The sequence below is a fragment of the Pipistrellus kuhlii genome, unplaced genomic scaffold, assembly GCF_014108245.1.
Source record: "Pipistrellus kuhlii isolate mPipKuh1 unplaced genomic scaffold, mPipKuh1.p scaffold_m20_p_14, whole genome shotgun sequence".
NCBI classification, from domain to species: domain Eukaryota; kingdom Metazoa; phylum Chordata; class Mammalia; order Chiroptera; family Vespertilionidae; genus Pipistrellus; species Pipistrellus kuhlii.
In genome coordinates this window covers 6929196-6952009 of record NW_023425449.1, presented here as the reverse complement: position 1 = coordinate 6952009, position 22814 = coordinate 6929196, and the positions used below count along the sequence as shown (strand labels likewise).

Sequence of the window (22814 nt, the reverse complement as noted above, 5' to 3'; positions counted from 1 at the left end):
GTAAACAGAACGCAAACGATGCCTCAGATAAGATAAGAAATGCTTTTATCCCTAGCACCCCGCTTTGTGCTGTGAGGCTTTGTGCTGTGAGGCTTTGTGTTTCGGCTGCCGATTGCCACTTTTAACGCCACCCCAATGGTTAGTGCCGTACAGCAACAGCCGTGTATTCGCTGCGACTGCCGACTCTGCGATGTCCGACGCCTCATCCCTTGCCCATGCGAGGGCTGGCACTCCCTGGCGGGCTTTTCACTCCTGTGTCCAGCGTCTCAGCGGGGATGGCTGACTAGCCAGGGGCTGGCCACGCCTCTTGCTTTTCCCACTGGCCTTTCCACAGAGCGTGGGCTTCCTCGCAGCATGGCGCTCCCTTCTTGGTGCAGAGCAGTTGTGGGGCTTTCTCAATGCCTGCTCTCGGAGGGCCTAGCACGCTATTTCTGCCACCTTCTATTGGCTAAATCGGTCGCAGGGCCCATGCAGATTCAAGGAGAGGAAAAGCAGACTCCGCTTCAGCACGAAGGAGATAGAGTTGTGACCGTCTTCGAAGACATCGCCTGCCTCACGTTGTTTTCTCCGTCGTAACGAGGTACTGTGCGCTTCCACGTTTTGCCTTACTGGTGATAAAACTTTTACCGAATTGGAAAAGGTAAGTCTAGTTTGACTTTTAAAAACTTAGACCCTTATAGTGATCAGTAGAGGCCTGTCGTGTGTGAAGATTCATGCACTAGGCCTTCCTTCCCCCGGCTGCCGGCACCTGGGACCCAGGCCTTTGCTCCAGCCTCAGCGGAGAAGCCAAGCCTCTTGGCTCTGTGCCTGCATATGCAAATTAACCTGCCATCTTTGTTGTGTTAATTTGCATACTCATTCCTGATTGGCTAGAGCACATGTGTCAAACACATGGCCGGCGGGCCAAATCCGTCCCGCCAGGCCTTGCAATGTGGCCCGCACTGCGCTGTCATCACTGCACTCCGCTGCGTTTCCATCACAATGACAGTTTATGACTGTTCAGTAAACCATTCGGCCCACGATTTAGGCTGGATTTTAGATTTTGGCCCCTTCTCTGATTGAGTTCGACACCCCTAGGCTAGAGGGTGTCATGGAGGTACATCAATTTGCACATTTCTCTTTTATTGGTGTAGATGCCTTGGTTCTGAATGGAAACAGGGTTTCTTCATAGATTCCTATGGAACAAGAGATTCTAGGACTCCAAACATACAAAAATATTAGGATGCGCCTGGTTTGCCTAAAATCCAAAGCATGCTCAATGCTGTGAGACTGTCCAGTCCACGAGTCACAGGCCACATTTTGGTGACTATTTCTGGGTGTCAGATAACCTTCTGCACTTTGATTTGCATCCTTTAAAACCAGTATTGTTGGAAGAGGACTGAACACGGGGTTCTTGTGAGCATCAGAATGTGCTCATCTTTCATATACGGCAATGTGTGCTATACCTGTGAGCAGGTAGGCCACTCGGGACTGCCCACAGTACGCATGTATGATGGTGGAATAGAGATATAATCTCCCTGGTCACTGGAGAGCTTAGATGCAGAGCCTGGGGGTGGAGGGGTGTCTCCTAACCCTCCGTCCTCCAGGGTTTCCCTGGGATCCCTGTCTCCACAGCCCAGGCCCATCTGCCGCCGCCTCTGCCTCGCCGTCCCCCTGGCTGAATGCTGAGCCCGTGGGCCAGATGTCAGCATCTGGTATCAAGGACCTTCCCCAGGTGAGGCCTGGTCCGTACCTTCAAAGGAAGGGCGGGTGGCTGGCATCCTCTGTATCTGGAACCAGACTTTCCTTCCAAGAAGTGAGCCTGCTGGACCTGCCACATCTCCAGGTTTTATTTTATTTTTTTAAAAATATGTTTTTATATATTTCAGAGAGGAAGGGAGAGGGCAAGAGAGAGAGGAACATGAGGGATGAGAGCAAATCACAGATGGCCTGCCTCCTGGGGCCTGAGCCGATAACCCGGGCATGTACCCTAACCGGGAATACAATCCGGGACCCTTCCGTCAGCAGACCACTCTCTACCCACTGAGCCACACCAGCCAGGGCCTCCGCTCCGGGTTTCGGCCTCCGTGCATGGGCCTGGGTGAGCCTTCGGGGGTCTTTAGGCCCCCAACCCTCTCCACGCCCTTCAATTTTCCCCTCACAACAACAACAACAACAACAACATCAACAACAACAAAGGCTTTGCACCCACGGCCCTGGGCCAAAGGAGTAGCTGGGCCCGGGTCCTCTGTGGCCTCCGCCTTCTTGGGGTGTCCCCTCTCTGCACCCCAGCCCTCCTGGGCGCCCCGCGTGGCCCGCGCCGGGCCCCCCGCCCCCCGGGCCCCCTCCCCGCTCGCGCCGCCGCCGCCGCCGCTTTGTTGCCCGGGCTTGTTTCTAACGCGAGCGCCGCGCCAGGTCACGTGCGTTGGAGACAGCCAGTCGCAGGGCGGCCCCGCGGGCCCCGCGCCGCCCATTGGCCGAGGCGGCCGGGGGGCGGGGCGGCGATCAGCTGTTGCCTGCGCCGCACAACAACAAAAGGCGCAGACGGGCCGGGGGCCGCGGCAGCTCCGGAGGCCGGCGCCGCGCTGTTCCCGATCCCGGCTCCCCCGCCCGCGCCCCCCGGTCCCGCTCCGGCTCCCGCGCGCGGAGCGAGGCGCCGCTGCTCCGCCGCCCGGGCCCACGTAAGTGCGGGGGGACGGAGGCCCCGGCCGCCCCTCCCTCGGCGGCGGGCCCGCGAGCCGGTGCGGCGGAGGCCACCACGCGGACCTGGGCCGGGCCGGGCCGGGCCGGGTGCGGGGTGGCGGTTGGGTGTTTGGTTTCTCCCTCCTCCCCCGAGCGTGCCCCGTTCTCTGGGCCGCGGCGGGGTCCCCTCCTCCTCCTCACGCCCCTCCGGCGCTCGGCCGTTGGGCTGGGACCGCCCGCCGGGGGCTCCTGGGCGCCCGCCGCCTGGGCAGCGCCGCCCCGGAGCCCCGCGCCCCCTCCGCCCGCCCCCCGTCCCCGCCGGTTCCTACCAGCCCCGCTGGAGGCTGCACCTGTGCAAAGCGCGCTCCGCCATCAGAGTTCCAATCTCCGGGTGCGGGTTCACGATGGGCCACACACGCGTTCTTTATCTTAGTTTATGGACAGGAAACCCGAGGCCCCGAGAGAGAAACGTAACACAAGGCCCGTTAAAAGGACACGGTGTTTCCTCTTTCAGAGACGGAGATGAACTTTTAAGTGAGGCTTTCTTGTGTTCACTGTACTCGGCCCAATATGTCTGCTCATCATCTTCTGTTCGTGCCACTCGTAGACGAAGGAAGAACCCCCCTTTATGTCTGTAACTCAGGAGGACTTGGCGCATCTGTTGCTAAAAGTAACCCTTTTCTGAATACAAAGTAGTTTTTTGTGGGAAAGGGAGGGGGGGCAGTGACCTGTGGGGGTCATGGGAGGGAAGTTAGGACAATCCTGACATGGCTTGGTCATTGAAACACATGTTTCACTGCAGATGTGAAAAGCACTAGGAAAGCTTGTGATTTGAGGTTGCAGCCACCATAATTCTCTGGACTGGCAGCATCATTTTTCAAAGGTCCCTGCCTGGAACAGGGACTTAACTAATTTCTAGGACCAAGGCCTCTTATTCTGTTTTGTTTTCCCCCCATTCTATCTTTTGTTCTTTTCTGGGAGTGCTCCTTTCTAGTTCTTTTTGGGAATGGCCCTACCTTCAAGGCTAACAGGCCATGATTTACCACCTCTCCCTGTCTTTGTCCACTGTCATTCAGCCTCCCGGCCCACTCTGAGGGGTCCCTGGGAGAAGCCCCTGGCACAAGGGCTGGGTGAATAAGGGGAACGAGCAAAACAACTTTCTTGCTTGAGTTTCCTGAAGTTCAAAATGGATTTTAAATGACTGGAGTCAGCATGTTTATTTTCCTAAACCAGCGAGGGGGACAGGATGTACAGAGAAACATTAATTCTGAGGCTGCTCTTCAGTGAGGATGTGTTAGTTTAGCCACCTGGTATTTAGAAACTGTCAAGAAGCCGCATCTGTACATACACAGAAGTTAGATCATCAAAGCTGGGAGGGTTTTATTTTTTAATGTTGTTTTTGGAGCCGCCTACTGGCAGCCAAAACCAACTGAGAAGCGCTGTTCTCTGGTTCCCAGAGCCGGAGCGGAGGCTGGGAGGGGCCTGGGAGGTCATGTGCAGCGAAAAGCAATGCGTTTGGAACCCGACCGACCTGGGCTCCCGTGCCAGCTCCAGCCGCACCGGCTGTCACTTTTGAGCAAGTTCCTTAATTTCTGAGCCTCCGTTTTCTTATTGGTGCAGTGGGACCCACAGGTTCCTCGGGTCCCTGTCACATACCATCAGCACGCAGTACATTTGCAGCTCAAATTATTATATATTTTGCAAAGACACTCAGATACTATTATATAAATATTTTGCAGATAAAGACACAAAGATACTAAGTTACTTGCTCACAGTCAACAACTGGCCTGAACTTGTTTGTATTTACCGGGTACCTCCTATATGCCAGGTTGATATTTTAAGTGGTTTACCCTTAATCCCGTTTTAGAGGTAAGAAAACTGAGACATAAAGAAGTCACTAAATATCCTAAATTCAGGCAAGATGCAAATAGCAGAGCCAGGATGCAAACACAGCGGGCGGACACCGGAGCCTCGCCGCCTGTGGGCTGGTGCCAAACAAGCTCTTCCAGACTGGCAGCCTCTTTCTCAGCCGGAATGCTCTTCCCAGAAGGATCAACGCAGCCCTCTCTCTCCGCTCACAGAGCGTTTCCGCCCATGTCACATGCAAAACACCGATGATGAAATGGGAAGTAACAGCAGGGCGCAAGGTTGTGCTTTCACTAGACCGGCACTAATGATAAAGAGAAACACGGAGAAGGAAAGGATGGAGCAAAATGTACACTATACTAATGGTTACACCAAGACGGGGAAGAATAGCTCTCCTAAACTCTGTAATGCGGTTTCATTCATTTTTTGATGAAAAGGACAGTTTAAGGGAGTGTTTTGAGCCAGGGTGACAGGGACAGAGCTGCCTTGCAATGCTGGGGCCCCACAGACTCTGTTTCCTCTCTCCGCGGGGGGACCGCGGGATGAGCCGCTCCGCTGGGGCTGGGTGAGGCTGAAGGCCGGGGTGCCCCAGGGAAAAGCAGCGCCACCCGCCGGTCTCCTTCCTGAACCCAGAGCTAGTCCTCGTGGGACTTTCACTGCAGTTTCGTCATTGCCCTCGAGCTGTGAACATCATCAAGAAATGGGTGGCACATAGTGAGGAGTGAGGCCCGTTCGGCTTTCTCTTCGGCTCCAGGAGCACCCAGCCGGGCGGAGAGCACTGTGACCCTGCGGGGGCCAAGGTCAGGAGTGGCAGTGACTGGGCAGAGTCCCGGGTACCGGGAAGGCAGGCAGGACTCCATTCTGTACCCTTCCCCAGGTGGCCCATGAGAACCAGCGGTGACTCGGGGGAGAGGGGGAGCCCTCTCTTGCTCGCTGTGCTCCTGAACACGGCGCCCGGATTGGGTGCCCTGCAGGGCCTGGCACACTGGGCGGCGGCCTCTGCCGGCAGGAAGACAAGAAGGCTGGCTGTGCCGCCCCACGGAAAGCTCCTTCGGAGGCGGGGACCCTCTCCCGGGTCGGCTGTGTATGCTCCGGGACAAGCTGGCTTCCATCGCGTCCGCTTGGAGCTGTAGGCAGAGGGCCGTCCACAGCTGCCCAGCCACAGGGGGCCCGGCAGTGTTTCCTGCCTTACAGCCGCCGTCTGTCCGGTCTGGGCCCATACAGCATCAGTTGGGGCACACAGTTCCTTTAGGATGAGCAAGGGCTCCCCCGTGGGTGTGTCCTCTGCCATCCACCCAAACCTCCAGCTTCCTGTTTGGTGCGGGGCCTGCATCCAGCCCAAGCCCGGGACCTGGTATTCAGTCCTGGCTGGCTCAGCAGACAAACATACACTTGGGCCACAGTCCGCCTCCGTAATGGAAAAGAAATGGAGAAAAGATGTTTAAAATAACTTTTCCCCCTTCTGGTTTATACATGCAAACCTTTATTTACACCAGAGCTAGTGACAGCCATCTTTGGGACATGTGTCAGGCCAACTGCACAGCCCCCTTTTCTGCTGGCTTGTTCTGAGAGCTCCAGCCCTCTCAATCGGCCACGTTGCTTTCCAGAAGGGTTTCAGGAAGACTGTTATGCAAGTGATACTTCCTGTTTACCTGCTTTTCATATTTAATGGCTTAGGGTGCTGGGTTGCGACCACAAATTCGTAGTAGTTGTAATAGCATGCCAAACAATTGTAACAGTCCAATTTGGATGCAATAGCGTGAACCAGGAATCACATGAGCTAGAGATTCTAATTATATTGACAGTCAAAGGTGATTGCTTTGGAAGAGAAGGTCAGCCCTGGCTGATGTTTGTCAGTGGGTAGAGTGCTGTGGGTTCAATTCCGAGTCAGGTCACATATCCAGGTTGCAGGTTCCATCCCCAGTCAGGATACATGTGTGACGCAACCAATCAGTGTTTCTCACATCGATGTTTCTCTCTTGCTCGAAAACCCCATCCCTTCCTCTCTAGAATCAATGAAAAACATCCTCAGGTGAGGATTTTTTTTTAAGTGAAAAATGTCAACAATCTGAAGTTATAGATTCAAGGCTCATGCTCATGTGAAACAGAAGTGTCATTTAGTCACTTTTCACCCCCCCCAGGTGGTCCCATCCACTCCTACCGTTTCTGTCACCCACTTTGCATTGACAAAGCCCCACATTCAGCTGCCCGCTAGACACCTCCAGTTGTGTGCCTGAGGTCTCCCAGATTCAGCCTGTCGGAAATGCGCACCCTGCACTGTACGCAGCACTCCTTTTCCGGAAAATGGTCTCTGTCCTCCAGTTGGCCAAACCTGGTCATCCTTGGCCTTCCCTCTCTTTAACCTCTGACTCGCCCCGCCCAGCCTGTTCTCACAACTGTCCGTCTGAACCTTAGGCATACTGAAGGTGCCTCCTACTCACTCAGGGGCAGGTTTCCAGTGTCCTTTCTCCCCTTCCTCCATTCTTTTAAAAATATATATATATTTTATTGATTTTTCACAGGAAGGGAGAGGGATAGAAACATCGATGAGAGAGAAACATCATCCAGCTGCCTCCTGCACACCTCCCAACGGGGATGTGCCCGCAACCAATGTACATGCCCTTGACCGGGATCGAACCTGGGACCTTTCAGTCTGCAGGCCGACGCTGTAGCACTGAGCCAAACCGGTTTCGGCATTCCCTTCCTCCATTCTTGATCATTTCAACCACTCAAGGTTAAAGTCACTTTTGAAGTTCTTTTCCTGACCACCTGCTGTGTGGATCTGTCCTGTGGACAACCAGTACTTCTTCCATGGCATACATCACGCTGATTGTTCCACTCGCCCCGGAGGGCTTTATTTACTCCTGTCTTCCCTGCATTTAACGCTACATCTGATGCATAGTAAGTGCTCCATAAGTATTTGTAGAATAGTTGACATTGACAGGACTTTGTGCCAAATGCCTTGCCAAGTAGGTTGCCTGCATTATCTCATTTCATTATAGACTTCAGAAAGGAAGGGAGAGGGAGAGAGAAACATCAATGATGAGAAAGGATCATTGATGGGCTACCTGCTGAATGTGCGCCCCTCTGGGGATCGAGCCTGTAACCCTGGCATGCACCCTGTGAATCAAACCATGCCCTCCTGGTTCATAGGTTAATGCTCAGCCACTGAGCCTCACCGGCCAGGCCGTTATCTCATTTTACTAGAGTAGGATCAGGGATTCTTGGTGATTGGCAGGGGGGGGGGGGGTGGGGGGGGGCGGACGACAACGACAACAGGAAGGTGGTCTTCAGCTAGGATGAGCGTGGTGGAGGGAGGTGGATTGGGCCACACACAGGCAGCTGGAGTCCAGAGCACTTGCTGATAGCTGGGAGGAGGGGGGGCGGGGGGAGGATGGCCGAGCGGAAGGAAGCCAAGGGGAACTGCTGGTTTGGGGCCTGAATAACTGCGGGCTGCTGCCGCTCACTGAGAACCGATGAAGGGCAGGGCCTGAGTTTGTCCCGGTGTGTGTGTGTGTGTGTGTGTGTGTTAAAAGTTCTCTTTGGGGTGGGTTAGCTTTGATAGGCTCTTCAGGTAGCCAGGAGACATGAACATATAAATCTGGAATAGGACAGACAAGGCTGGAGGCCCTCATTTAGAACTCACCAGACTCCCTGAGGTGGGGCTGCTGCCCGTGGCCACAGTGTCATTTCCCACCTCCCAGGCGGAGGCCGGAGCCAGCGCTGAGCCGGCTCACAGACCTCCGCTGCCACTGCCCTGATGGCTGTCTCCACCGTGTTTCCTACTCAGTTTTTCCAGGCCAGCTGTAGGAATGGTTGTGGCAGGTAAAGTGCAGAACTTGCAGGTTTTAAATGCAGTTAGGGATGCTTACAGTCACATACAGAAATACAGAGCACAGGGGAAGGCGAGGCCTGGCACAGGGTGGGCACTGGGCACTGCTGCTGGGCTCATTTGGCAGCTCTGGGGCACCTGACTATCCTATTGCAAGACTGTTAACATCTAGTTTTTGCTCCTCTACTTACAGAAAAGCAGTATTGCAGTTTAAATTAATGCTCTTATCATTTAAAAACTGAATTCTAGAATGAATTACAATTTTACTTACAAGAAACTGTTCTTAATTCATACGGTAAACAGCTAAATTTCTGTTTTGGATTGGGTGCTGCACTAAGAGCTAAGGCAGCTAAAATCAAGGGCATCGGCCCTGCCCTGAAGGAGCCGTCACTAGTCACAGCGGCCCAGGCCCTGTGGGCGGCAGTGCCCTCCACACCAGGACGGGCTGGGCGTGCGCCAAGGCCGGGGGCACAGCCTGCATCGGGCTGTGGAAGTAATTCTACAATCACTGAATCACAGTTTTTAAAATCTTTTGTCTTTTAATTACAGTTTACATTCCATATTCTGTTGGTTTCAGGTGTGTATCAGAGTGGATAGTCAGTCATGTACTTTACAAAGTGTCCCCCCACATAATTCAAGTAGTACTATGCCTGGTTATTACAATATTACAGACTATATTCCCTACGTTGTACTGTGTATCCCCGTAAGTATTTTGTAACTACCAAGTTGTACTTCTGAAACCCTTCAACTTTTTACCCAGCCCTCCTGCCCTCTTCCCCTCTGGCAACCATTAGTCTGTTCCCTGTATCTATGCCAACTCTTGCCTTTTCATTTCACATTCTGATATTTAAAGGTTGGTTTGAGTACTCATTTATGTTTTGTAAATAATGGCTATTGCCATTCTTACGTTTGGCTCTGGCGGGAAAGGAACAGCTGTAACTGAAGGCTAAGGCGTGTGCTTTCTTCTAAGAAAGTGTGTGTGCACTTTTATTTAAATTTTAAATCCTCACCCAGGGATGTTTGTTTTTCTAATTGATTTTTACTGAGGGAGGGAGGGAGGCAGAGGAGGGAGGGAGGGAGAGAGAGAAAAACATGAATCCGTTGCCTCCCTGACTGGAAGCGTGGCCTGGAGCCTTTTGATGCTTATGGGGCAATGCTCCAAGCAACTGAACCGCCTGGCCAGGCCTGTGCCCACTTTCGAAACCACACACACGTTCTATAAAGAGAGGCTGGTTTGAAATAACCTTATTTTTGTTTTATTTTAGGGATAATGACTCTCCTCCCCGCCTAGACTGAATAAGCACCGTGTGCACTTTAAGCTCCTGTCGGAGCCATCGGGCTGACTGAAGACAGGGTTTTGAAATCTCAGCTATACAGGCATCCAGCCAAAGTCTCAATCTTGCCTTAACAATGTTCCAGAGACTGAACAAAATGTTTGTGGGTGAAAGCAATACTTCTTCCAACCAAGAACCAGAATTCAGTGAGAAAGAAGATGATGAATGGATTCTTGTCGACTTCATAGGTAAGGCATCTTCTGCCGCTGATCATCACAGCAAAAGTGGAAACACTTGCATCTTAGTTTTTGCATAAGTAAATAAATTACTTTGAAGGTTTTTAAGACTTAAACAAAAATTGGTGATAAAAAATTTGTTGAAACGGCCCAGCCAGTGTGGCTCAGTGGTTGAGTGTTGACCTATGAACCAGGAGGTCACAGTTCAATTCCTGACCAGGGCACATGGCTAGGTTTTTCTCTCATTAATATTTTTCTTTCTTCCTCTCTAAAATCAATAAGAACATATTTTTTTTTTTTAAAAGAGAAGAATGTGCCTTGACCAGCATTGCTCCTTTGGTTAGACTAGAGCATCCTCCCAATATGAGTTCGGCCCTCATCAGGGTACATCAAGATTCAGCCAGCTCATGCATACATAAGTGGAACAACAGATTGATGTTTCTCTCCCTGTCTCTCTAAAATCACAAAAATAAGTTTAAAAAAATAAAATGAAGGACTGTGAGCTAACAGAATCTCTCTCCTTTTTCTGTTCTTGACGTTGTGTCATGTGACACGCCTCCTCGTGTGGGGCTTCATCGGCACGTGGTCTCCGGTCTAGACACTTGCACTGGGCTGTCGGCAGCAGAAGACGAGGAAGACGACGTCATTGAAGAGCCACCCACCGACCACCCTTCAGTCTTTTCCTGTTTACCTGCATCTCTTGAATGCTTGGCTGACCCAAGCGACTCCTGCTTCCTCCAGTTTGAGTCCTGCCCCCTGGAGGAGAGCTGGTTCATCACCCCTCCGCCATGCTTCACGGCCGGAGGGCTGACCGCCATCAAGGTGGAGACCAGCCCCATGGAGAACCTGCTCATCGAGCACCCCAGCATGTCTGTGTACGCCGTGCACAACTCCTGCCCCGCGCTCAGCGAGGCCGGCTGCGGGGCTGACGAGCTTCACCGCCCGGGCAGTCCCAGGTACGTCGTACGTGCTTCTCCACACGCATCTGGTCAGCGTGTATTTTATTTATTTTTACTGCAGTTCAAAGCTAAGTTTTTACAAGGCACAAGACCAGTTTTGTTAGAGATTTATGGAAGTATGTGCAAAGTGCACAAGGCAGCTAATGGTATAAAAAATGTGTTCAATTTAGATTTTTAAAAAAGTTACATATCCTCTTAATCTGTTTTTTCATTGTCCTCAGTGCCCATGTTAACATTTCTGACCTACGCAAACATATATTTGTTATTTTGCAGAAAGCACACACCTGACATGCTGAGTAATTTTCAGTAGTAAACAAGGCAGTGGTCCTCAACCTTCCTAATGCTCCCACCCTTTAATACAGCTCCTCATGTTGTGGTGACCCCCAACCATAAAATTATTTTCGTTGCTACTTCATCACTGTAATTTTGCTACTGTTGTTATGATAGAGTAGTACATAGCGATTCATTAACAGTAGCAAAATTACAGTGATGAAGTAGCAACGAAAATAATTTTATGGTTGGGGGTCACAACATGAGGAACTGTATTAACGAGTCGCGGCATTAGGAAGGTTGAGAACCACGGAGTCTTAAAGGAAGAGGATGATTTTGTAGGAATCACATTTCAAGTATAAGATACAATTGGGGGGAGGGAGAGAAAAGCATTGTAGTATGCTCGTTATGTAATGGAGAGCCATTCTATTTACAATGTTTAGCTAACTCATGGGAAAAAGACTGGCATTTCTGCCAGAATCGAACCCTGGCACTGTACAGACCGGATTATTTGAGGGTGACAAGTTTGACAAGAATAATAAGTCTTAAGACACTTCTTTTCGTCCAAGCAGTCTTGGCGAGGTCACTTCAAATGGCTCTTAACCTTGAAAGCATGAGCAATCTTAAGCATGAAGTAAAATGGTTGTTTTACTAAAATATTTTGCTCAGGAGTTGTTTTCTGCCTTAGAGAGGGAAGCTTTCATACCCAGCGTTTGTTGATAAGACGGGTGGGGAGCCAAGTGGTCTGGCAGGCTGTTTCAGTGCCAGGTGGATTGAGGGCCTAGAAAGGTTCCAGGAGAGTGGCTGGCCAGTGACGTTTGATATGTTCCAAAGCAAACCTGTAGACATTGTGTGGCCTTTTTCCAGGGAATATACTCAAGATTCATGGCAGAGTTAATTAACTCCAAGCCCGGCTGGTCCATGATGTGCATTAGAGGAAGGCTCCCTGTGGACGGGGCTGCTTAGTCCCTTTAGCACCTGGCAAGGGCAGGGTGAGCCTGAATCTTCGGAGCGGTCCAGAGTATTCCTGTAGTTAGTGTCACCATCCACAGGGCTTCTTTTTGGATCCTCCAAGCTCTGACTGCAAACTAGACCATTGTATATATCTTCCATTTCCTGTTTGCCAAATATAAACAAAGCCCCAGCAGCTCACTGATTTGTTAACTTTATCAGAGTTTGCTGTACTCTTAAGTCTTGATATTGTAGATTATCTTGAAGGAAGATAAACATATGCTTGTACCAAATTGAAAAACAATTTGCTTCTATAGTTACCTAGGCTTTCTACTAGGTAAGACCTTTGATGGGAAATGTGACTATAACTGGCACTTTATTCAGTGCCATAAGTTTATTAAGAGGTCAGTGTTTCAGGCATTCCAACAAAAATTCCAAATATAATTTTTTTGGAGGCGATACTGATATAATTGCATCATACTAATTCAAATTAATTTCTTCAGTTCTTAAAAATTCTTCCTGATTCTGATCTCACCTTTTGAGAAATTATATTCAAGAATTTAGCATGATTTTTAAAAATATATTTTATTGATTTTTTTTACAGAGAGGAAGAGAGAGGGATAGAGAGAAACATCGATGAGAGAGAATCATCGATCAGCTGCCTCTTGCACACCCCCTACTGGGGATGTGCCCGCAACCAAGGTACATGCCCTTGACCAGAATTTAACCTGGGACCCTTCAGTCCACAGGCCAATGCTCTATCCACTGAGCCAAACCAGTTTCGGCTAGCATGATTAATAGTCACTTTAAACTTACTGTCATCCTCATATAATAAAGAGGTAATACGAAAATGGTCGTTATGCATGCATAATGACCGATCACCAGGAGGGCAGGGAAGTGAGCTACAAAGTGGGGAGAGCTACAGGGAGGGCGGGCAGCGAGCTCTGCAGCGGAGAACTAGTGGTGGTGGGTGGGGCAGCCTGCTGAGCAAGCGGCAGCGAGGTACTCGGCACGGATCTGTGCGTAGGGCCACTAGTTATTTTTTTTGTTTGTTTGTTTGTTTTTGTGTGTGTGTGTGTGTATTTTCCAGTATTTTGTTTTGTTTTCTTTATTTTTTTAATATTTTTATTGATTTTTTACAGAGAGGAAGGGAGAGAGAGAGAGCTAGAAACGTCCATGAGAGAGAAACATCGACCAGCTGCCTCCTGCACAGCCCCCACCAGGGATGTGCCCGCAACCAACGTATATGCCCCTGACCAGAATCGAACCTGGGACCTTTCAGTCCGCAGACCCACGCTCTACCACTGAGCCAAACCGGTTTCGGCTATTTATTTTTTTTAAAGAAATAATTTTTAAAATTTTCAGGATAGTTTTTATTTTTTATTTTTAAAGATTTTATTGATTTTTTACAGAGAGGAAAGGAGAGTGATATAGAGTTAGAAACATCGATGAGAGAGAATCAATCAGCTGCCGCTTGCACACTCCCCACTGGGGATGTGCCCGCAACCCAGGTACATGCCCTTGACCGGAATCGAACCCGGGACCTTTCAGTCCACAGGCTGACGCTCATTCCACTGAGCCAAACCGGTTTCGGCTATTCTCCAGTATTTTAAAGTATGTGTGTATGTATGAGGATATATGTTATCTGTAAGTATATATACATATATTCAGCAGCTTTATAAATAATGTTGTCATAGAAGCAGTACATATGTATTGCAGAAAATAGAAAATGCAAATGTGCGAAACTTTGAATGACACTCTTCCTGCCCGAGATGACTGCTGTTGGGAGCCCAGGGCATAGCCTCCCGGATTGTCTTTCCTGCGCGTTCTGTGCGCCGTGCGCACACACCATGCACCACTTTTACCCTGAACGGGATCACGCTGCATGTGCTGTTTGATAATCTGCTTCTTTAAGCAATGATCTCCACCTTTTTTTTTTTTTTTTAAGTAAAATTTCACTTCATCTGCCAGAAACCATGTGCTCAGCTTTCCTCACTGGAGCCTGGACTATTTCATCCAGTTTGCACAAAGCAGCATCCAGCCCAGGCCTTGCATTTTGAAGCAGTGAGACTGTCATTTCTTATGTCTTGTTTTTGTATCTTTTTATACTTTCATAATGACAACAGGGAAGTAAAATATGTACTTTTCCATATGTAACAGTTCAAAAAAACATTTAACTTTATATAAATTCTTTCTGAACACGAAGTACTGTAAGTTGTTATAACTAAAATATTTTGTGTATATATATTTTATTGATTTTTTACAGAGAGGAAGGGAGAGGAACATCGATGAGAGAGAAACATTGACCAGCTGCCTCCTGCACACCCCCTTCCGGGCATGTGCCCACAACCAAGGCACATGCCCTTGACCCTCGAATTAAACCTGGGACCCTTCAGTCCTCAGGCCGACACTCTGTCCACTGAGTCAAACCAGTTTGGGCTAAAGTATTTTTTAATATCCTTATTTTTGGAAGTGAAAATTCTTGTAAGGCCTACTAAATCAAGACAGAAATGACGTGTTACCAAAATTAGGAGAATGGCTATATATTGTAGTAATTACCTGTGTTTTCTGAGTAGAAAATCATTTTTCAAAAGTTAGGTCATTTCCATTCTATATATTTATCCTTGAAAATTTTAGTGCAATGCACATAAAAGGTGCTTTATAATTACAGATGAGCTTCAGAGTGTGTGTTTTATTGTGTTTTAATCTTTACAATTATTATAATCTTTAAGTAATATATGTACCTTTAATGATCCATAGTAAACCAGTTGAAATAAAGAAAAGTTGACTACATCCTAACAGTAAAATTAAATCGCATTTTGAATCTTACTAGTGATTTAATAGCTCACATTTAACATTGTAGGGCCAGGAAAAGCTGCTTATAAGACTCACTGGCACAGAGTAAGTATGTTCGCTTGGAGCCTGTGTGATATGTGTTATCAGTCTGAGCAGGGAGGTTAAGGACTCAAGGTGTCACCTTTTAAAAACCAGTCTTCATTTTAACTTCTCTTTACTAGTTTCTTAACGGGACCTGCTTCGATTCTGTTTTTAAAAAAGTGATATTAAAAAATAATAGTGTTTTTCTCTAGTTATTACAAACTGCCTTCTCTGTGTAAAAGAACACTTAAAAATCTTAAAACTATTCAATGTAGTTTATATATACCCTATTTCATTAGCTTTTAATATAGAAAGCATAATCATGTGTTTTGTAGCCAAGGGCCTTTATAATACTACTGTTATACAAACATTGTTCCATAATGTGCCCTTTATGATATAAATAGTAAGAGGGCTGCTGCTTACAAGAAAGGTGTTGAGTAGATTTTCCTGTGCACATTTCTGTTAAATACAGGTGTAAACCTTGTCTCCTAGAACATTTTACTTATAGACAGAAAGCACTGTGAAGGTGCTTTGTCCCCGGACCTCAGTAGTCAATAACCATGGTCCTTTACAGTGAAATCTGTTAGAATCCTGGCTAATCGTCGTGACCTCAACACATCTCAGTGCCTTGGATGTCTGTTCAGTAAAACTTAAGTTAAGATCGTGGCAATAATTAAAATACAGAATATTTGCAAAACAGTTGGCAAATGCAGATATTCAGTAAACATTAGCTTCCCTCCTAGAAAAGCGTATGCAAATGCATTTGCTTTGCAATTGAAATTTATTCAAAGTGTAAAGCATTTTTTATTTTAAAAAAACAAAAAAAACACACACACACACACACACAAAACAATCTACCTAATTAACCACCTGTCAATTATACGGCCTATTTCTATTAAAAGTTGGCTGCTGCTTTCTACCACTGTCAGAATGATCACAAAATACAAACTTGTCTGTCAGCCATGAGACATTAAGTTCTCATTCGACCATAAATGAGGGTGGCAAATGGAATTGCTAACGTGCTGTGGTGTGACGCATGCCCACTGTTTGTGTTTCAGAGGGGACGCCCAGGACGAAGTGGGGCCGCACATGCACTGCTACGTGGCAGCCGTGGCTGCGCACATGGCTCTCCTGGACCAGCCCCGGAGCTTCCGCCCCGCCCTGTGGGTAAAGGAACACAGTGAGAGACAGGCTCTGAACAGAAACAGCCTGCGTCGCCAAAATCTTACCAGGGATTGCCACTCCCGGCAGGTCAAGCACAGTGGCTGGGCTGTCCATCAGCCCTGCCCACGTCAGTACAATTACTAAGAATTTCAAGTGCGGTTGGTTGGTTGGTTGGTTGCTCTTGGTTTGTACATATGTGTGTGGGTGTGTGTGTTTGGATGTGAAGTCTCTTTACAGCCACTTGGTGACCAATCACATAGTCGTTTTATTAGTGCGTTAGACACTATCTTGAAAACCAGATTTACATGCTGTGTATCACATAATGCCTTGCTCTTAACATTTGCTTTTTGGTAAATATTTTCAGAATATTTTTGGAAACATATCAATACAATTACAGTGTTTGGTGATGTCTTTAAATCTATTGAAATGTACATGAATTAGCATTTTAAAGACATTTCTTCTCAAGTGTGAGAATAGGCATCTTTCAATTTCATTTTATTTTGTATTACTTAATCTTTTGAGTAAACAAAAACTTATTCTCAGGGTCAGCCATACACTTTATTGACCAGTACTTGATAATCTTTTCTGTATATAATGAATACATTTTTACACACTAACATGAGCATTAACAGGTTATAGTTGCCATAGTTATAATGGAATTATGGCTGAATTGTCTTTTTGAAAGAAAACTTGATATATTTCTCTATGTGTGGTGTTTTGTTTTTCCAGACTAGCCATGCAGTTCATTTTGGAATTCAGGTACATTGAGTGTTAGTGAACAGTGCGTTCAGTAATTCTGGTGACTGTGATGTGGTACAGACCTTAGCAGGCCTTGTGGGACGAAAGCACTTGTCGCACACGCAGAGGATTGAAGCAGACCTGTGAAGCTGTCGTTGGAAAACGTGTGTCCATAGCCAACCCCTTAGTGCACACTTTCAGCTCTGCCCCGTCACACCCACACCAGCTGTGCGCCCACAAGTCCGTGTCCAGGCACCGAGTGACCCGTTAGGCCCGCCGCACGGGAGCGCTAGGCTGTGGTCTGGTGCAGGGGCGGCGAGGGCCGAGGGTTCTTGGGATAATTCTCCCGGCGCCCACAGGGAGTGACAGGGTGGCTTCCTTCCGTTCCCTCTCAGGCCTGGCTGCAGGCAGAATCTTCAACCACTTGGGCTGTTTCCTCCACCAGCAGGGGGCAGGCACAGCCGCCTCCCTCCCAGCTGAGGGGAAGTGGCTCAGACAGGAATTCTGAATCCGTGATGGCTGATGGGAACAGCCGTTCTCAGAGCTGGTGCTGGGAGGCCGAGTGCAGCGCCCATGCCCAGGGAGGCCAGCGAACTCCGCACGGAGAAGACCTAGTTCTGCTGCTGGCCAGGCCCTTTGCTGTTCAGCAGCTGCGATGGGTTCTGCTGAGCCACCCGCGCTCGCTAAGGTCTTCGGAAGTGAAGTTAAGCACATTTACAATCCAAAGCACGTTCTGCTGACAGACAGGAGTATTGCCTTCAAAATCAAACCGCGTCTTTTCCCGCCGCCTCTGCAAACCTAAAGTACACGTCTCTCCAACGTCCCTCGGGAAACGCAGCCTGTGGTTATGTGAAGTATTACTCTGTCTCTCGGCGACCTCTCCTTCCGGGAGAGCTGTGCCCCTTTCTGACCAGCCTGGGGGGCTCAGGACTGGTCAGGGCGGGTAGCAGATGGTGGCGGGAGGCTGTTCCTCCTTGGCATTGATGCAGGGCCAGGAATGTCTCTAGAGCAAGACTCTAGGGCCCCTTCTCTCCTTTTCCTTTCCATTTCCACGACCCCTTTATTTATTTGCTTTCCAACAGGGGCCAAGTCTGTCAAGTTTTGTCGAACTGAGCTAGAGTTATTTGTTCCTATGTGTGTTTACCTGAGTTGGGAGATGAGGGAGAGAGGGTGTTCACGAGGGTGTGTGTGTTTTCACGTGATGTCTGTTATAGGGCCATGTATTGGTAACTTGAAAAAAGACCAGCTAAATGTTTCCTGGTGTATGCCTCTGAGCACATGGGCATCTCTCCACATGTTACATGCAAGTTGTTAGTACCTCACGAGCTGTAGCAGGGCAGCATAACAGATTTCTATATAAAACCTTTATTATTTTTTCAGATCTCCTGACACTTTAAACACATTTACATTTCTATCAGTTATTGTATTTTTGTTTTCCTTATCTGGACCTTTTTTTTTTTTTTTTTTTTTTTTTTTTTTTAATGCATTGTTCCTGGAAGACAAATGATTTTAGTCTTTGGGATATCTTTTCAGGATAAGGGCTACCACACCATCTGTGATATATTGTGGTTTTTGTCTAAAATTGGCACATATAAGAAGTGAAGAAACTAGTTACATCATTCGGTGGAGGTTCTTGGTCATTAGATGTTTGTTAGGCATCCATTATGTACAAGACACACCAGTAATGATGTGGACAAGTTAAGTATTCTCTGAGACACAGCCAAAATGAAATTTATTATAAATAAATTATTTTTGCTGTTGTAAATATTAATGGTTTACAATGTGCTTTAATGCATATTTCTTAAAAATGCACCCAGTGAGAAATAAGACACCTTTGAATTCAGTGCTCTGACTGTTTCTAAACCGATAATACAGAATGTTCCTTGGAGAAAGTCTGGAATAGGTGGTGTACACAGCAGTGCTTGTGGATGAGTTTCTTAGTTCTTTAATGCACCACGTTTCTCAGTTTGTTTTTGTTACTAAAACGTTGTATAATGTATATCCTATGTTTACTACTTCTTCCTTAGCTAATTGGATTATGCACTGCACTGTAAGTTGAAGATTAGCCATTCATTATCTTCTGTGGCAATGCGTTTATATCGTTGGCTGAGGGGGGATTTTTTTATGGAAGGTGCAAAGTGTTTGAATTCCTGATTTCCTATTCCAGGGATCTTTCTTTGACATTTATTTTCTGTTCATTTTTCCAGTTTCCATGCAAATCGCTCCTCTTTTACATGCCTTCTCTGTTGTGTTGGTACTTTGATTCTAGTGAGAAGACAGCTGACTTACGACTTGAGAGGGCCATTCAGCCTTGCCTGTCGTTTCCGCTTCTCAGATCTGTGAGCTCACTGGTTGGGAACCTTACATCTTCGTGGAATTTGTCTTTGCTATTTCTCTTCCTCCTCAAGGACATGTAATGCCTTTTATGTTTTTAGGAGAAAAGAGCAAGAAGAATATCTTTCTTATCCTCATTTTCTTAGAGATGGAAACAAACAAAAATGAAGGACTCCAACTAGAAGATAGACATTTAAGCTTAAATATTAGGTTAATGGAGAAAGAGTTTCCAAGTATTAGTTTTTGTTTTTAGAATCAGTTAAGAGACTGCTCCTTGTACTGGAGACACTAGCATGTTTGTAATGTTACCGTAAAGTTACCTTATTATAGACGGCCCATACATAGATTAAATTCTTTTAAAAGGGGCTACTATCATGGATGTTTCACTGCCATTAGCCAGGCTGATGTGTTATCAGTGGCATCCTTATCTACTTATTTTATTGCTTAAATTTTTATTTAAAATGCTTTATTTAGAAAACCAACATAATGTTTGGTGTCAGCCTTGCCATGTACCAATTTCACTTGAAATATGACACCAATCACAGTGGGTGAAGGTGGAGAAAGAAGTACTGGAAAGCATACCGGTAAGGATATATTTTTCTATTTGCAACAGTATCCTGTATGCGGGAGAAGTTACTGTTCAGAGGAAGGCAGCTCACGTGGATGATGTTTTGTATATTATTGAGCATTTTTCTTACACTTTTTAAAATTGTATAATTGTTAAATGCCCAGTTTTGCTCTGTATTTGCCTGAAGTTTTAGTATTTGTTTTCCGGATGGACTTCTGAAAACCAGTACTTGGGGAGATGAGATGTGTATGTTTCCAGGTTTGGGGTGTGTGTGTGTGTGTATGAGTGGTTTTGCTTGCTTTTTGGTTGTATTTTCCTCCAGAGGTTTGGAAAATTTAATCAATAATTCTGTGTATGTTATTTAAAGAAAAAAAAAAAGTGGCTTTTTTCCCCCCCTCAAGTAAAATTGTGAACACATTTGCTTTTCAAGGGCAGGGCATCAGTTATAGAAACTGAAGAGTATTGTAGGTTGTACTATGTGCCTTCTTGATGTGTTTCTGGACACACAACTTTTTCGACAACTTGAAATCTAAAAAAGGGACATGTGGTTAGGTTATACTGTACATCAATCTATGCATAAACGGCAGCTTGTTTTCTTGAGCCACTGTCTAAATGTTTCGGTTTTTATAGAAATTTTTTATACTGATTAGTTCGTAGCTGGTCAGTTTTATACACAGACTAAACAATACAGCACTTTGCCAAAAATAAGTGTAGCATTGCTTAAAGGTTGTGTATTAACACCAGTTGTTTGTAATGGGGTCAGCGGTGCATTCTGTACCACCTGGAGTTACGTTCTTCATCTTCAGTAAATAAAATGTCCTCTAACTTCACTTTTGTCAGATTCTCTTTTTTCCCCTTTATGTTTGTTAGTCTTAAAACTAGATATATCTTAAAACATTTGCTGTTGAGTTTTACTTGTCCACAGATGTGTTTAACATACACTTTGAGTGCTTTAAAAACATGGTGTAAAATTGGAATAGTATACTAAAATTAGTATATTAAAATAACCGCTAAGGGAATATGAATTTGAAGGAAACTCCCAGCTAGTACTTTTTCCCTCCAACCAATCTGTGATTTAAAAAAAAAGCAACACACCCTCAAATATGGAACTTAATATATTGGTTTTTAGACTTTTCCAAGCTAGCTTAGTGAATTCTCAATGGCTCTTTTTCCGACAGAAAGGCAGATACAATCTTCAAAAGCATTTTAGGGGCAGTTTGGACAATGACCCATATTATGTGGCTCTGCTCTAAACAGGCCAGTATAGCCGAAACCGGTTTGGCTCAGTGGATAGAGCGTCGGCCTGCGGACTGAAGGGTCCCAGGTTCGATTCCGGTCAAGGGCATGTACCTTGGTTGTGGGCACATCCCCAGTGGGGGGTTTGCAGGAGGCAGCTGGTCGATGTTTCTCTCATTGACATTTCTAGTTCTCTATCCCTCTCCCTTCCTCTCTGTAAAAAATCAATAAAATATATTTTTAAAACCAAAAAAACTCACCAGAGGAAAGTGATGCAAAGCAGAAGGACATGCTAACACAACATCCTATTGTAACTTAAGAAATACACAGAGGCCGTGGTGGCTGGGCAGGAAGCTGACGAAGCAGAACTAAAGAACTCAAGGCAGCAGGACATGGGACAGAAACGGGCAGATTTAGAAAATAAATATAAAAAAAATACAGAAACAACAAGGAACGAAACGAGAGAGGAGACACCACTGTAAGGGACTCTGGGATATATAAAGAACAGAAACATGAAGATTAAAAAAAAATGAATGAAAATCATTAGGGAGTGAGAGAGAAGGTAATAAGCAAAGGAAATCGCACACATGTAAGGTTCATGTCCCTGAAGAAAAAACCCAGAGCAACGAGACGGAACAAACATGTTAAAAGACAGCTCAATTTTAAGTAGGGGCTTGCCACCCCTACTCACAGCGGAGGTGGGAGAATGTGGCCTCCGTCACAGACTAAGTTTAGGAACGAGGCGGGGAAGGAAGGCTGGGCTGAGGTAACCCATGGCAGGTCAGAGGTGCTCTCTGCCCCACCCTCCTCCCTGGGTGTCTAAGGTAAGGCGACCAGATGTCCTGATTTTTAACAATTTGTCCCGTGTCCCGCGGCGTTTTAAAGAAGTCCCGATTTTGGACGCGGGAGACTTGTTAAAAATCGGGACTGTGCCGCCAAAGCGGGACGACTGGTCATCCAGTCTAAGGAGCTCCACAGCTCTAAGGAGAACCACAGCGTCAGAGAGTTAACCAATGAACATGGACCCACCCAGCAACGTGAGAATCTGAACATTTTTCCATATTTGCTTCAGACGCTTTTAAGGAAACACGACGTTACGGACACAGCGGAAGCCCATCAGAGTCCCTCAGATCCCATTCATCTCCTCCAGCACCGCCAGACACCACTGTCCCGAAACTGGTCTTTCTGTTTGGGAAGCCTCCTCCGAGGACATCTTCCCATTGACTGGGAGGAAGAGTGGGAGGGCTGGAGAGGGCCACTCCTCCTCGCACCTTCCCCGTCCCAGGGAGTGACACGGGGGACACTGGCCACCCAGCTGCTCCAAACACCTGCCCGTCGTCAGCACACCCTCGGCTCTCCCACACACACGCCTGAAGCGGCCCCATCGGCTCCAGGCTCCCTGGTCCGCACTGGCCTCCAGCTGCTCTCCAGACACTCATTTATCTCCACAAATGCTGGTTTCTCTGCCCACAGCACTCTCCTGCCCGCTCTCCCTGGCTCCCCTGTATTTGTCATTGAAGCAAAGTCCTCCCACACGGGATTAGGGGCCCTTCCTACCCATAGGTCCCGCTGTGTCACACTCCCGCCTCTCCTCTCCCGTCCACCACACCCCAGCCCGACTGACCTGTTCGCCAGCTGCGCCGAGGGCTCTTCCTCCGAGCCCGCCCGCCCGCCCGCCCGCCCGCCTGCTCCCTGCGCTCTATCTGGTCCATCGCCTCCCAGCCCGCCCCAAGCTGCTGTCCTGTGTCCTCCTCCTCCTCACCACTCCCCTGCACCACCTGTGTTTGTCTCCTACGCCCTCCCGCTGGATCCAAGCTCTGAGGCAGGAATACCTGTGTGCTTCACCCG

General features: G+C 47.4%; 2 protein-coding genes across 5 annotated transcripts in view; one reads left to right on the top strand and one right to left on the bottom strand.

The window, feature by feature from the left end:
• LOC123652333 (translation initiation factor IF-2-like) overlaps nt 1-22814 on the bottom strand; it is a 44519-nt gene that overhangs the window by 16535 nt on the left and 5170 nt on the right. The gene's annotated exons all lie outside the window — the stretch shown is intronic.
• TP53INP1 (tumor protein p53 inducible nuclear protein 1) lies at nt 2579-22346 on the top strand. Of its 4 annotated transcripts, XM_045581321.1 has the most exons (6): nt 2579-2660; nt 9625-9881; nt 10468-10832; nt 14913-14950; nt 15985-16217; nt 22198-22346. In XM_045581321.1, exons 2-6 carry the CDS (start codon nt 9770-9772, stop codon nt 22338-22340), a joined length of 891 nt encoding a protein of 296 aa, XP_045437277.1. In that variant the 5' UTR covers nt 2579-2660; nt 9625-9769; the 3' UTR covers nt 22341-22346. The 4 variants fall into 4 exon arrangements, with proteins under 4 accessions (XP_045437277.1, XP_045437278.1, XP_036292442.1 ...); XM_045581322.1 differs by lacking the exon at nt 14913-14950 and having other exon boundaries at nt 2580-2660; nt 10468-10825; XM_036436549.2 differs by lacking the exons at nt 14913-14950; nt 22198-22346 and having other exon boundaries at nt 2581-2660; nt 10468-10825; nt 15985-20560.

Coding starts and splice junctions, on each gene's coding strand:
- TP53INP1 (XM_045581321.1), top strand. CDS start 9,770: ATGTTCCAGAGACTGAACAAAATGTTTGTGGGTGAAAGCAATACTTCT. Junction 10,833..14,912: donor CGGGCAGTCCCAGGTACGTC/GTACGTGCTTCT, acceptor TTAACATTGTAG/GGCCAGGAAAAGCTGCTTAT. Junction 16,218..22,197: donor TGTCCATCAGCCCTGCCCAC/GTCAGTACAATT, acceptor ATTGACTGGGAG/GAAGAGTGGGAGGGCTGGAG.